This window comes from Pseudorasbora parva, chromosome 1, assembly GCF_024679245.1.
Source record: "Pseudorasbora parva isolate DD20220531a chromosome 1, ASM2467924v1, whole genome shotgun sequence".
Lineage (NCBI taxonomy): Eukaryota > Metazoa > Chordata > Actinopteri > Cypriniformes > Gobionidae > Pseudorasbora > Pseudorasbora parva.
In genome coordinates this window covers 44,874,865-44,889,001 of record NC_090172.1, presented here as the reverse complement: position 1 = coordinate 44,889,001, position 14,137 = coordinate 44,874,865, and the positions used below count along the sequence as shown (strand labels likewise).

At 36.9% G+C, this 14,137-nt stretch overlaps 1 protein-coding gene across 1 annotated transcript; it reads right to left on the bottom strand.

Annotated features, from left to right (window-relative positions):
* Positions 1-798: 798 nt before the first annotated feature.
* LOC137084742 (adhesion G-protein coupled receptor G5-like) lies at positions 799-14,112 on the bottom strand. Its single transcript, XM_067451155.1, has 13 exons — positions 14,046-14,112; positions 13,460-13,906; positions 12,140-12,188; positions 5,313-5,427; positions 5,092-5,214; positions 4,898-5,014; positions 3,115-3,157; positions 2,930-3,030; positions 2,285-2,403; positions 1,902-2,161; positions 1,693-1,792; positions 1,354-1,622; positions 799-1,058 (listed from the first exon to the last, which is right to left on the bottom strand). The coding sequence occupies exons 1-13, from the start codon at positions 14,110-14,112 to the stop codon at positions 1,018-1,020; spliced, it is 1,851 nt and encodes a 616-aa protein (XP_067307256.1). The 3' UTR covers positions 799-1,017.
* Between the last annotated feature and the right edge of the window lie 25 nt (positions 14,113-14,137).

Genomic DNA, 14,137 nt, shown 5'->3' with positions numbered 1-14,137 from the left:
TCAGTCAATGACAGTATGCTAAGGTATGGTGAGATAGACACATACACATGATCAAAATGATCTGTAACAATGCAATACTATCACGTAGAAAAACATGTTTTACTCACATAAGTGTAGCATCATTCCTGTCGGATCCAATATAGAAGTCACAGCATTGTGTTTTAATCCCATTATTTTAACTTTTATTTCAACAATTATTTTGCTATTTTTTAGCATGTTTATTGATTATTTAGCTCCACCAGTCGGTGGGCGGGCTAGAAACAGGCGTACACATTTTTCTGTAGAGGCAGCGTTTGCCCCTTCTATTACGTCATTGATGTGAGAGCGGGCCTGGTGTCTAAAAGATTTTCTTTTACTAACAAGAAAGTTTTCAGCTCCAAAATGTACTATATATTTTTATGCTACCATGACCTTTTATATATCAAGGCTCAAGGGAAAGTTGATTTCTCAATTCAGCACCCCTTTAAATTGAATTGATTTATTTTTTAAATTGATATTAGAAAACATTTTGTAAATATTTTTTTATAGATCAGCATGTATTAAAATATATATATAAAAAAATTATATGAAAATATTTATGAAAAAACATCTGTTGTAGACCTATGCAAAGATATATACTGCAAATAGTGTCAGAATAGTAATTAACTGCTACATTAAAAACTATTCTAATGAGCATATAATAAAATAAAAAAATCATTAATCATTAACCTTCTGGAGCTGTTTGGAGAATGTTTATGAAACTTTTTTTGAGCTTCAAACTTAATGGACCACGTCACTGCCATAATTAAGCTTGGAAGCATCATATTTATTAATATAATTGATTATGTTCATCAGAAAGAAGAAAGTCATAGGATGGCTTGAGGCTAAATAAATGATGGGGCAATTTTCATTTTAATTCAGTATTATGACTTTGCTCTTATCCTGTGTAGGTCACAATACTCAGTCCAAGCAGTTCTCACAAATAACACACTCATTCACCATCTCTGCCCCCATCCAAACTCAATTCATATCTCTTTTTCATCTGTTCAAGAGTATATATCGCAGCATGAGCAAACATCCTGTTTAGATAGAGAAACATTAATTATAATCAGTGATTATGAATTATAACTTTAAATGTCTTTATAACTCATATAATAATAATAATAATAATAGTAATAGATCATATGCAAACATTATCTAGGTCTAACATAAATCTAAAACATTTCATGCAAGCTTTCTGAAAAAAACCTTATAAAGAAAAACATACAGGAACACTAATTGATTATATTTTCACATTGACAAGGCCAGTAATTGATCTTTCTTAAATATGTAAGAACAATCACATGTATGTATTATTTTGAAAAAAAATCTAACCTTGACAGGAATTGATAATGCAGAAAAGGAAGAGGGTGGCCTCTGAGAGAAGGTCAAAGTTAAAGAGGCCCCATGTTGTGCCAAATAGACAAATGAGACCCCAGACACTGAAAAAAGCCATGAAGTTCTTTTTCCACTCAGGTCGTTTCCGCATCTTTGTGGCCAGAAAGAAAAGCATGACTGCACCAGAGCTCAAAACAACAGCCAGTAAGCCAATATTAATGATGTAATGGGCCAATCTGCTCCTGTCAGAATCCAACATCCAGCACCTAAGTTAAAAAATTTTTTTAGTAATAATAACAATTTATATTTTACTCTTAAGTAAGTAAGTCTGCTTATATAAAATATAGACTGGTGGCATCTTCACTTGGCATAATATTCCTTAAGCCATAAATATCACCTATAGAGAGCAATCTACAAACTAGCACAGCTGGGATACCTAAGGGTAAAAAAAAGTATAGAGATATTTACCTTTATTTAAAATTTTGGAAATGTTGCAGTTTTTAGAAAGGGCTCTTAGGACATAACAATTTATGACAATATCTCACCAAAGCCTGCCAAATAAAAGACCCATGGAGGAAGACTTGAGGTGAATACACAGCACACTAACAAGAACGTGTGAAACATTTCCACAGTCATCCAGCAGAGGGTGCTGAGTAACGAGTAGTGCAAAAGAGTTCCTGTTATCTTACAAACGGTTTCATGTCCAGTGTTTGCTAGTGTACTGGTAAGGCTGAAGCACAGGCACAAAAAAAATGTTGCCACCACCAGACCACGATGCACCAGTAAGGACTTATCTTTCCTTCCTCTGGAGACCAGGGAAACCAATGGCGATAAAACAAGAAATGTCAATAAACAATTGGGCAGATTCACAATAGCCATGCAAGACAAAACATTGCATTCAATGTAAGCCAGTTAAAGTCCTAGTTACCTATGTTTCCAGAGCCAATAGAAGAGAACCAAACAGCTGACTAAAGACAGGGCACAGCCCACAGCGGTTATGAACGTCAGAGCTTCTAGATGGCGACCTGTAGACTTCTGTTCCACTTGCTAAAGCAGTTGAGAAAGAGACAAGGCATGCCATTTATTTGGTGTAATTAGGCACACTTATCAAGAAAGATTGAAAAAACATTCAGGAAGTAGGCTGCTTAAAGGTATAGTTCACCCAAAAATGAAAATTCTGTTATTAATTATTCACCCTCATATCGTTCCAAATTCGTAAGACCTTCGGTTATCTTCGGGAAACAAATTAAGATATTTTTAATGAAATCCGAAAGTTACATCACAGTCTATAGATGTGTCAGAGAGCTCTCGGATTTCATCAAAAATATCTTAATTTGTTTACCGAAGATGAATGAAGGTCTTACGGGTTTGAAATGACATGAGCAAGAGAAATTACAGTAAATTACAATTTTCATTTTTGGGTGAAATAACCCTTTAAGTACTATTAATTTGGCTCTCAATGAGAAATATTAACAGCAATGAGTCAAAACCCATTCATGAATTGAATTATATTTATTTATTTAGTTATGTTATGTTATTTATATTGTTCTTTGCTCAGGAAATTGTTGCTCACCGTAAGAGTGATGTAAGCAAAGTGATTACAACGGCACTCTGTCTCTGTTACGCTTATGATAACTGTCTCGCAACCCTCTGATCTCCAGTTTACTTCACTGTCTATATAGAGAAAGAAAACTAGTTTTAGAAGAACAATCAGTTAGCTTGAAGCTTGAATAGTTGAGCTTGAAGATCTGAACGCACCTTTTCTTGTGTCCCATGAAACACATCGTTTGGAGTAGTTAGACTGTGGAATGAAAAACATCAATAGGCCTACAGCTCTGGAAAAAAATGAAGAGACCACTTAACATTGATTTCTCAATGTTAAGTGTGGTCTCTTAATTTTTTTCCAGAGCTGTATCTTTAAGAATCAAGAGGCATTTATTTGTAATTTGCACAATTTACACTGGGGAAACTGGGCATTGAAATACTTCTGAAGACACTTAAAGTAACATTAACAGGACCATAAACAAATGGTCCATGCACAGATATAAACACAAAGTGTAGAGCACTAAAAGGACATGCTAATTTCGTAGGCAGAATTATCACACGTAGGACAATAATAAATGAAAACTAGATAAAAAAAAATGTTTGTAGAGAAACTTTAAGTTGGCTTGAAAAAGCATGGCCAGAAAGTTTGAAATAGTTTGAAAAGCTTGAAGTTTGAAATATTTTAAGTTTTAGTTGAGTAGTTAGACAGACAGACAGACAGACAGACAGACAGACAGACAGACAGACAGACAGATAGATAGATAGATAGATAGATAGATAGATAGATAGATAGATAGATAGATAGATAGATAGATAGATAGATAGATAGATAGATAGATAGATAGATAGATAGAAATAAAGATTAAAAAGACTAGAGTACTAGTACACTGTAAACCCTAACGCTCAAAATAATTAATTGGTGAGAGTAAAGCTAACTCCAATTAAACAAATTGGTTTAAACAAATGAACTTTTTTTAATGAGTATTTAAAACTTTGTTTTTCTTTTGAGTTCTCAAAACTTACACATTTTAAGTAATCTGAATTTTTTAATTGTTTTGGTTTTAACAACTTTTTTTTTTTTTTTTTTACTTAAAGGGTTAGTCCACCTAAAACTGAGAATTCTGTCTTTAATTACTTACCCTAATGTCATTTGACACCTGTAAGACTTCCGTTCATCTTCAGAACACATATGAAGATATTTGTGTTGAAATCTGATGGCTCAGAAAGGCCTCCAGGGACACCAGTGTAATTTCCTCTCTTAAGACCCATAAAAAGCACTAAAGACGTCGTTACAAAGCGCATCACACTATACTGGTACACATTTTTTTTTGAAGCGACGAGAATAGTTTTTGTGCGAATTTTCAGTTTTTGACAGAATTTTCATTTTACGGTGAAATTACCCGAAACTGGGCTTGGATTTCTATTTCCCAGCATGACACTCAAAAGGAAGCGACAAAATGAAGTGTTATGTTTTTTTTGTTTAGATTAGCGTTAATATTTAGTCGTTTTTAATGTTTTGTTATGCTAGTTTAGAAGAGTTTCTGTTGTTGGTTTTTGTAGAGTTACAATCACGGTGATGAGTGGAGCATGAGCTTAATTTGAGAACAGATGTTAAATGTTTTATTTTGCTATCCTCTATAAGTTTCCACTACTGACAATTTAAGATTACATGGTATTTTTTTTTAAAATTTGAATTAATTTTTTGTATTATTATTTTCTAAAAAAAATATTATTATTTTTTTAAATCAATGAATTAGTTTACTCAATTATTTCAAGTTCAGAGCAAATAAAATGTATGATTACAACATCAACTTGCAGCAACATTTTAACAGTATAATCCAGTTATGTTCAAAGGCAGTTGTACATTTTTTGTGTTTTTTGGTGACATGATGTTGACAAAATTTTACCATTTTTCCATATATGCATGATAAGCACATGTATGGCCCTAAAAAAGACATGGTGAAGAACAGATTAAGTACAAAGAAACATTTTTTACTGGAAGAGCAGAGTGATGGAACCGTATTTTGACAGGTTCTGGGAGGTTTTGGATGATCTCATTCTCCACAGAGAGTCCAACTATGTCACCCAGAAGAGTTGAATCAGACTTTCCCCCCTATACAACACAAATACTGTTGTATCATACTGTACATAGCTCCACACATGATTAATTTCTGATTGATATTTTCATACCTGAAATAATTTATGTTCCTTGTAGTAAGTACACACCACTTTGGATTTGATTCTTGATTTTGACTTCAGGCAGGAGGGAAGATAAACGGAGGGTATCATGTTTGGCGCTACAGTTCGAGGGGCCTGGAATGCAACACATATTTATTAATATGCATTAAAAAGACCTTTCTGTGACTGAAAGATTATTTGACCTCTGATTATAAAATGTGAATGTCATTTACTGGCAGAGTTATATTGAGTCCTGTGAAGCCATCTTCCATCTCAATAACTGTGCTCTGAGCACAAGGTAGATCCACACGGCCTGTTGTATTGGATTTCATCACTACATTCTCTATCCTGAAAACATGCACCACACAAACAAAGATATTCTCAAATGTTACTTTCTCTAGGTATTATAAGTTTTTATTACACATTGACACATTAATTAAGCAAAAAATAACATTATTATACAAGTACAAGATTTGAAGATGTTATTAATGTGTTAAATATCCTCTGAGGCACTATAGGCGGATGCATAAATGGAAAAAAACACATAACCCCCCAAAAAAATTCATCTCTCTAAATTTTTCAGCTGTTTTTTGTAGTATTAGATGTCCTTAATAACATACTAAAAGTTTACCAAACTTTGACCACTAGAAAGATGTAATTTTCAAGATGGCGTCCAAGATGGGCGGGAAGCCCTTAAAATATCCTAACTCCTTCATTATTTGACCTAGCCAAGTAATCTTAGTATCTAACCCCATGTTTCCTGGGTCTATGAATCCATTGGACTTGTCTAAATTTCACTGACATAATTACATACTTATGGAATACATGTTTTTGTGAGATTGCTGTAAGGATTTATCTTTGTTTGGGGTGAACCAGAGATGTAAACGATTTAGCCTATGTCATGTAACTCCTCCTACTCCAGTAATTGTTTTTAGACACATACCCTTTTTTTGCTAAAACACAGACTTGGCATTCAATGTAAAAATTATTGCACCCAAAAGTAACTTAAATTGGAGTTGTTTAACTTTGATCATAAACAACTCTGAATTAGCCTGAACAGAGGCCTGTGTCTGAACCCTCTAAAATGGTCAATCATTTTAATTTGAATAAGTTAATGCATATGTAACCCATCGTCTATTGATGTTTTGAGTATAAAGGTGGCATTATACTAAACCCAACAAAACTAAATTCACAATTTTCAGCGATTCAGAAGATGGTGGAAGAGAATCCTGACATTTGATATTGCATGCCTCATTGAAATGTTGTTTTAGCACAGTGTATACCATTTTGCGCAAACAAAATTCATCCTTGACTACTTTAAAGGGGTCATAAACTGAGAAATCAAAATTTCCTTGAACATTTGACATATTAGAGGTCACCATACTATAAGAATATCCTGTAAGTTTCAGAACTGAAAACTTTCTTGTTAGTCCAATAAAAGCTTTTATTGACGCCAGGCCTAGCAAACGACAGGTTTTTCAATTACGTCAAATGGACATAGAATAATGCAGAAGAATATCAATGCCTACTTCATCACTGCCTGTTTAGCTCCGCCCAATGATTCATGGATGACATGATGCAATAGAATAATTGAGAGAACAGTACCAGGGAAGGTACATTTCACTGAAGGGGAAGGCCTTCATGACAGTGGCAATGAGAGAGAAGACATCACAAATTATACAATCTTATTTCAGCAAACAAGAAAAGGATGAGGAATCCCAGAAACAAGCAATCATTCAAACAGCTGCGCGATTGATCAAAAGTGACATCAAGTCCAATGCTCATCTGTTATGGATCAGTATAAGCACAAAGTCCCTTGAGCCTGACTCTGCCCTTTTGTTTGTTCCTGAGACTCTCTGTGCACTTTTGAATGGTCTTTTTATGGGTAAGGAGACAAGCTGAAAGGTTGCAGGAATTGGACAGGCAATTATCCACACTTTAAAAAAAGGCTGGGTTAAAAACAACCCAAGTTGGGTTAGAAATGGACAAACCCAGAAATTGGGTTGTTTGAACCCAGTGAATGGAACCATTCAAACAACCCAATTTCTGGGTTTGTCCATTTCTAACCCAACTTGGGTTGTTTTTAACCCAGCATTTTTTAGAGTGCAGGTACAGGCACGGCACGTCATATGGATCGGTCACAATTCCTCGTAGATACCCTTCATGGAATGAGATTTGCTTCATCATACAAGGAAATGTTGTGTTTTGAAAAGAATGTAGCAGATTCAGTGGCTTCAGATATGTTAGCGGATAACATAGATGTGCTTGACATGGCCCTTGTTTTTGCTGGGGACAATGTTGGACGATGTTGTCCACAGCATCCTTACTATGATCTTTTGAAGATCTGATCTTTTGAAGATCAGAGGTCTTCAACCCTGCTCCTGGGGACCCACTGTCCTGCAATGTTTATTTCCAACCTGCTTCAACATACCTGCCTGTGTATTTTCAACAAGTGATCCTGAAGAGCTTGATTAGCTTCACCTGTCTTTGATTAGGGTTGGAGCTAAACTCTGCAGGACAGTGGGTCCCCAGGAGGAGGATTGAAGACCTCTGCTATTTATGGTAAGGGGACCTTCCACTGAATGGGAATCATAGAAGCAATAACTCCAGGGTGAAAAAAGGACTGTGACAAACGGGTTTCTGCTCCCACATCAAGCAAGGAATGTCATAGAGGACCATAGAACCAAGGAAATGGCAGTGTTGTTTGGCAAAAGGAGTACCAATTAACTTGCCTCTACGCTACAACATTTTTAGCAATAAAATCGGTACCACTAAATTATTTGTTACCCCAGAATGTCTGCCTCCAATTGAGTCCTTAACCAAATACCACTGCCAAAGAGTTTACTTCCAGATCATGGTGTGGATTGGAAAGGAAAGTGACATGAACACAGTGGATTGGGGATGGAAACTGGTGGACAACTGGTTCCTGCCAGTTATGACAAGTAAGACTGCTGCCCCAGAAAGTCTCCTACAGATAAATTAATGAGGCATTTATATAGTGCTTTCATATGTACTATTGCACACCCAAAACACTTAACACTCATGTCAGGGGTTTCTCCCCAACCACCACCAGTGGACAGCTCCACTTGGATGATGTGACGGCAGCCACAGTACACCAGCACCAGTGCGCTCACCACATACCAGTAATATGTGTAAAGGAGAGAGTGTGATAGAGCCAATTCAGTGGATGTTTTTTTTAGGAGTCCATGATTGGTAAGGGCCAATTGAGGAAATTTGGCCAGGCCCATACTCTTTACGAGAAGTGTCATTGGAGATTTAATGACCACAAAGAGTCAGGACCTCAGTTTATGTCTCATCCAAAGGACGATGCTTGTTACAGTACAGTGTCTCCATCACTATACTTGGGTGTTATGACCCACACAGACCACAGGGTGGCCTCACTAACACCTCTACCAGCAGCTACCTAGTTTTTCCCAGTTGGTCTCCAACTAGTTTTTCTTTGCCACAAGTTTGTTTTTCTAAACACAGTTAACGCAGCCAGGAAAAAAGAGAATATTTTAAAAGTCAAAGTCAAAAGCTCAACTACAGCCAGTGTTGTGCAAGTTACTTCCAAACTGTAATATATTATAGATTACTTACTACTGCTATTTAAAAGTAATTCATTACACTACAATATTACTGTCTCAGAATTGTAATGCGTTACATTACTCCTGTATCACTTTTGAGTTACTTTCACCAAAATAACTACAGAAGTAGATCTAAACATTCTCAAATGTAGACAGAGAGCATTTTACATCCATTAGAAGGCGATATGATGAAGACTAATGACATTGGCCATCCAGGCTAACAATAGAGAATTGGCAAAAAAGTGAATGCTCAAGACAATGCAAGAAATCATGAAGATCCAACTCTGTTATAAGTATTATTTTAGAGGTAAAGTGATTATCTGGCATATCTGGGGATAGCTTAGGTCTGTTCATAGACACAACAGAACTGTGTAAACTCTAAGTTATGACAATATGCGCATTTGTTATTTTCTTATTGTTGCGACATAGTTGCGAGATAGCCTAGTTATTTCGGTTTTAGAAAAAGGTTGTATTTGACTGCATTTGCATTTGACCAGCCTACGTTCTTGTCCTCATCTCTGATAAACTAAGCAATGCGCATCCATCTCGCGAATGTACAGTAGGGATGAGACGGTGGGGACATTTTCCCACCGGTTAATCAAAGTGTGATGACATCACCGGTATCTGGGCTTTTAAATCACTAGTCTATTTAACCGAAAGGAACATGCGCACCGCCGCTTGGGCATTAATAACAGGAGCAGATGCAAAGCGAGTGCTTTCAATGAATTCCTATCAAATTAAGCTTTCATATGAACTGAAAACGCGCCAGTACGCGCACACCGTGAATGACAGCTCGTTAGTAAATGTGCGCTCTGTGCGGCCAAGCAGATTTTTAGTTTCGGTTTAAAATATTAGCCTATTATTCTTAATGAAATACACAACACAATGACAAACCCCCTTTATTAGGCGCTTTTACATTTTACTTTGAAACCAAATCTTCCGCGATCATCTGTCAGCTCAAGATCACATTTTCGGTTCATGCTTCCGTTTTTATTTGACCGGTCTGTTCTCTAACTGAACTAAATTACTGTATTACTATAAAAAATCTAAACGACGGTGTCACGGTGTGCAGTAGTCTTATTCTGTCATCTTCACCCAAGTGTTATAGGCATTAGGCCTAGTTTGGCTCAGCAGCGCGCGCCTCGTCTCTCGTCCGTTCTTCGACGCGCTCGCCGTTGTGCTATTCTTTGAAACGACAGAGCCTTTAAACCTTCTTTAGCCACTTTTCCACTGGCCAGCGCGAGCACAGAGACTGAGATCATGCCTGCGGCACTTCTGTAAAATCTTTAATAAACACGTACGCCTTCACTGGACTATGTCACACAATATCCAAATGTACACCAGCAAGAGGGAGATGAATTGAAGTATTGAATTGAAGGAAAATGAAGTAAATCGCTATACAAAAATATATCAGACGCTGTCATTTAGTATTTAATTACTAACCTGGACACCACACGCGGCTATTGAATGACCACGAACAGGTAATAACTTGCATTTTTCATGCGTTAATGTATCGCGTCTTTTTTTTTCCTTTTCCTTTTTCGTTTTATTGTATTTCTTTCTTCTTTTTGGGGGGGGAGGGGGGGGGGTAACGCACGCGTTACTGGAAATGTACCGAGTAAAATATTACTGAAAATTGATTAGTAATGCCTTACACTACTGCGTTACAGCAAAAAGTAATAAGATACTGTAATGTATTACTTTTGTAATGCGTTACTCCCAACACTGACTACAGCACACTAATCACCATAATATGCTAACCTACTTGTTAACAGCAGGTGTTCATCACTTATTATCAATCACCACTCAATCATTTAATTATCTCATTTACTTTAACACTGCTGCAAAGTTATTTTAACACACTTGAGTGTGGAGTTTGCTGTGTAGGCAAAATGATATAAGTAGAAATATGCAATTACTTGATGGGAATTGTACTTATTTTTGCATAAATATGCTTGTAACCAGTTGCCTTAATATATAATTGTACTTGTAATCACTTATCTATCATGCAGATATGCTAATTAGAATATTACATGGCAAAACATGTATCAGGCATGAGTATTCCTGGTCTGGGAGAAATACAAATGAGTAATGGTCATTTTAAGGACCCCACGGCCGCCATTTTGAAAATGGGGAATTTCTTGGAGTCAAACTTTGGTAAACCTTTAGTATGTTTTTAAGTACATCTGATACTACTGTAAACCACTGAGAAACCTTTTGTTAGAATTTTTTGGGGTCAAACCATATTTGCAGCTGACTACTAGGGATGTGAAGGTGAGGAAATTTTGGGGGCTTTTAAATAGCAAATTTGAAACCGAAAGTAAAATGCGCACGACGGCTCAGGCATTCATAACGGAGTGGAGCAAAGCGAGTGTTTTCAATAAATTCCATTAAAAGATAAGCTTCCATAAGCATGAACTAAAATTGTGCCAGTGCACACGCACCTTGAATGACAGTGTGGCCGTAAACGCATGACAGTGTGGTCATGCGGCTGTGAAGGAATGTCATGCGCATATACTTTCAGTTTAGAATTAGCACCAATTCGGGGGAGGCATTTGCTTGAATTGTGGGCTTATTATTAGCATATTATTCTTAATGAAAAACACAACATCAAAACATTACAATGATAAACTCACTTAAATAGGTGCATTTACATTTTGTTTTGAAATCAAATCTTCCACAATCATCTTGTCTGTTTGCTCTTTGCTCTCGTGATGAATGAAATCTGACTCCTGCTGCTAGTTTGTGCTGCGAGCCTGCAATTCTTGTGCGGCTCACACTGTATTAAGCAGATATTAATTGTAGTTTCTGTTCTCTAACTGAACTAAATTATATTAAGTTATACGCAGTATGGCTAAAGTTACCATTGTCTCTGACTGTATTAACAGAGATCAGAACTATATCATTTGTTTTATTTCTAAGAAATAATACAAGTGTGCAACCTCTTGCCTCTGAATACAATAGAGACAATGGTAAATATAGCCACATTAGCACATTCACAAAAATTTAGCTAAGTACTTGGCACTTTCCCTTTACATAAATTAAATAATTCACTGCATCCACAGTGGCTCAGAGGCTGGGAGTTTATTATTACAGCTAAAAACAGAACAGTTATAATTTTTACACAGCTGAGACATTTAATGGCTGCTCTAGCAAGTGTATTAACATGGCGGGCTATGTGCGGCTCCTCAGGGTTGGGGTTAGAAGTGATGCAGCCACGACCAGATTGTCCTACTGGGCATGCACACATCAATACTGCATCATTTTTGTCATCTCTTTTAAAAGTGAACATATATCTAATAAAGCCACTGCAGCCAGTGTGTTCAGTGTGTTTTTCATTCAGACTTAAGCTCTTCATAATTGCACTCTTACAAGGATGGAAAAGGTGATATCTGCATGATAAACCACATCCGTTTACAACACTTTAAAGTAAGTGAAACTACCAAACTAAAATAAAATGATGATTGACTCACATGTTTGGTCCTCTGGACCTTTGACTGGCCTCATCACAGAACTCCTCCTCTAAAAGTGGGAAAACAGATGAAATATACTGAAACCAAACTAACTACAAGCTCATTATAATTACAAATGCTAAACTCACAAGTGAGCTCACTCAGTGTAACGTTTGATATCTGTATCAAAACTTTGACAACAAATGATGTTTTATTAAACACGGTTCGGGAGGAGCATGATCAGATAATTGACACAGGTGGAGAGTACAGCTAATCAACAAAAGTGTATATACGCAGCCGTCTTACCTCCATTTTGTTGACAGTTTATCCAACCCGATCACACATAAATGCGTATAAATAGTACGAGTGTGCAATGTCGTGGAATGTATACGCCAAAACTCATTTTGGCGTGCATATGATACGCTGTTTTTCGCGTGCATATGATACGCACTTTATGGCGTATATATGACACGCGCTTGGGTAGGTTTAGGGTAGTGGGGCGTATATATGACACGCGCTTGGGTAGGTTTAGGGTGGTGGGGTGGGGTGGGGGGTTCGTATGTATAATACGCCATAAAATGCGTATCATATGCACGCGAAAAACAGCGTGTCATAGACACGCCAAAATGAGTTTTGGCGTATACATTCCACGACATTGCACACTCGTACTATTTATACGCATTTTTGTGAGAATACCCTGGTTTATCAGCATCCCTCCACCACCCCTTCTCCACATTTTGCTCTTTTTAGTTCTAAACCACTTACATATGGGGGTACCCTGGGTTTGGGCCGAAGTTCGAGCATGAAGCCCTCCCCCCGGACAGCATGTCAAATACGCATTTAAATTTAATCTCTTATAAATTATATGCAAGTGTGAACTCGTAAATAAAAAGGACAACTCTGCCTAATTTTTAAGTTTATCTTTATCGTTATATCTTTGTGAGTACAGTCTATAGAAGAAAAAAAAAAGATTGGTGCTCAGCTAAAACGGCAGTTTTGGGGGCATAAACGTAAAGGGTATTTGTGCTTCTTAACAGACACAAAATGCAATTAAAATGTCTGTCCAACAAGAACAGGGCCCTTACATGACAACGAGATTCTTTTAGCCACTTAGCCATATTTAAATTCAGCTGTTTTAGACGGCTAGCTGTAATCTCGCACTGAAGTCCCGTGGGAACTCCATTGTAGCCGGAAAAAAGGCAAATAGTCCAGTTGGGTAGGGGATGTTTTTTTTTCCTTTTTTTTTCTTCTATAGACTGTATTTACAAAGGTATAATGATCAAGATAAACTTAAAAATTCCCCAGAGTTGTCCTTTAACATATTAAATGAAAGGTACTTACTGCAGTTGATTGAATCCCCTTCAAATGTATATAGTTCCATGACAGCATGCCTGATGATATCACCCTGGGCGCTGCCATTCACAATACCAAACAGACCAGCAGTTTCTGTTTTCCCTTGTGAGAGGTCAGTACAGCAGGTTCCTTGAAGGCCTTTTGGTTCACACAGAATGTGATTTTTTCCATTCACCTCCACTATAAGTAGGTCCAGCAGCGGGTCCCAGATCACACAGAAATTACTTTGATTTTGAAGAGGGTTTGAATCTAGCTGAATGGATGAAGATTGTGTGCACTTTGCGGTGATACTGCCCTGAACTGAGAGTGTGCTTTCACTGGCTGAAATCTCCATTTTACTACAGCCTGTTCTCAAGTCATATTTCAAATTTTGGGATTTGTTGCCATGGCGCCATGTTCCACACATCTTAAAGTCTCTGTCATTCTCTGTTGTTGCTTCTTGGACAATCACATCAAATGGTTTGATGAAAATGAATGAATGAATGCAATAAATACACAAGCTGCAAACTTTGTAGATTTCTATTTCTTATGATCCTTGAATTCTTATTGAATTTTTTAGTGATTACTTTCTTACCTTGACACAAACTAAACAAAAGACAGGTGAGCATCCACATTTTTACGGTCTTTGGACTCTGCTTCATAAATTGTGCATCAAAAACAGAGAGA

What these genes read in the sequence shown, in the direction of transcription:
- LOC137084742 (XM_067451155.1), bottom strand. Translation starts at nt 14,112, where the DNA reads ATGAAGCAGAGTCCAAAGACCGTAAAAATGTGGATGCTCACCTGTCTT. An exon ending in AGGGGATTCAATCAACTGCA is followed by an intron (nt 12,189 to 13,459) that starts GTAAGTACCTTT and finishes TCCCACTTTTAG; the next exon opens with AGGAGGAGTTCTGTGATGAG. An exon ending in AGGAACATAAATTATTTCAG is followed by an intron (nt 5,015 to 5,091) that starts GTATGAAAATAT and finishes TGTGTTGTATAG; the next exon opens with GGGGGAAAGTCTGATTCAAC.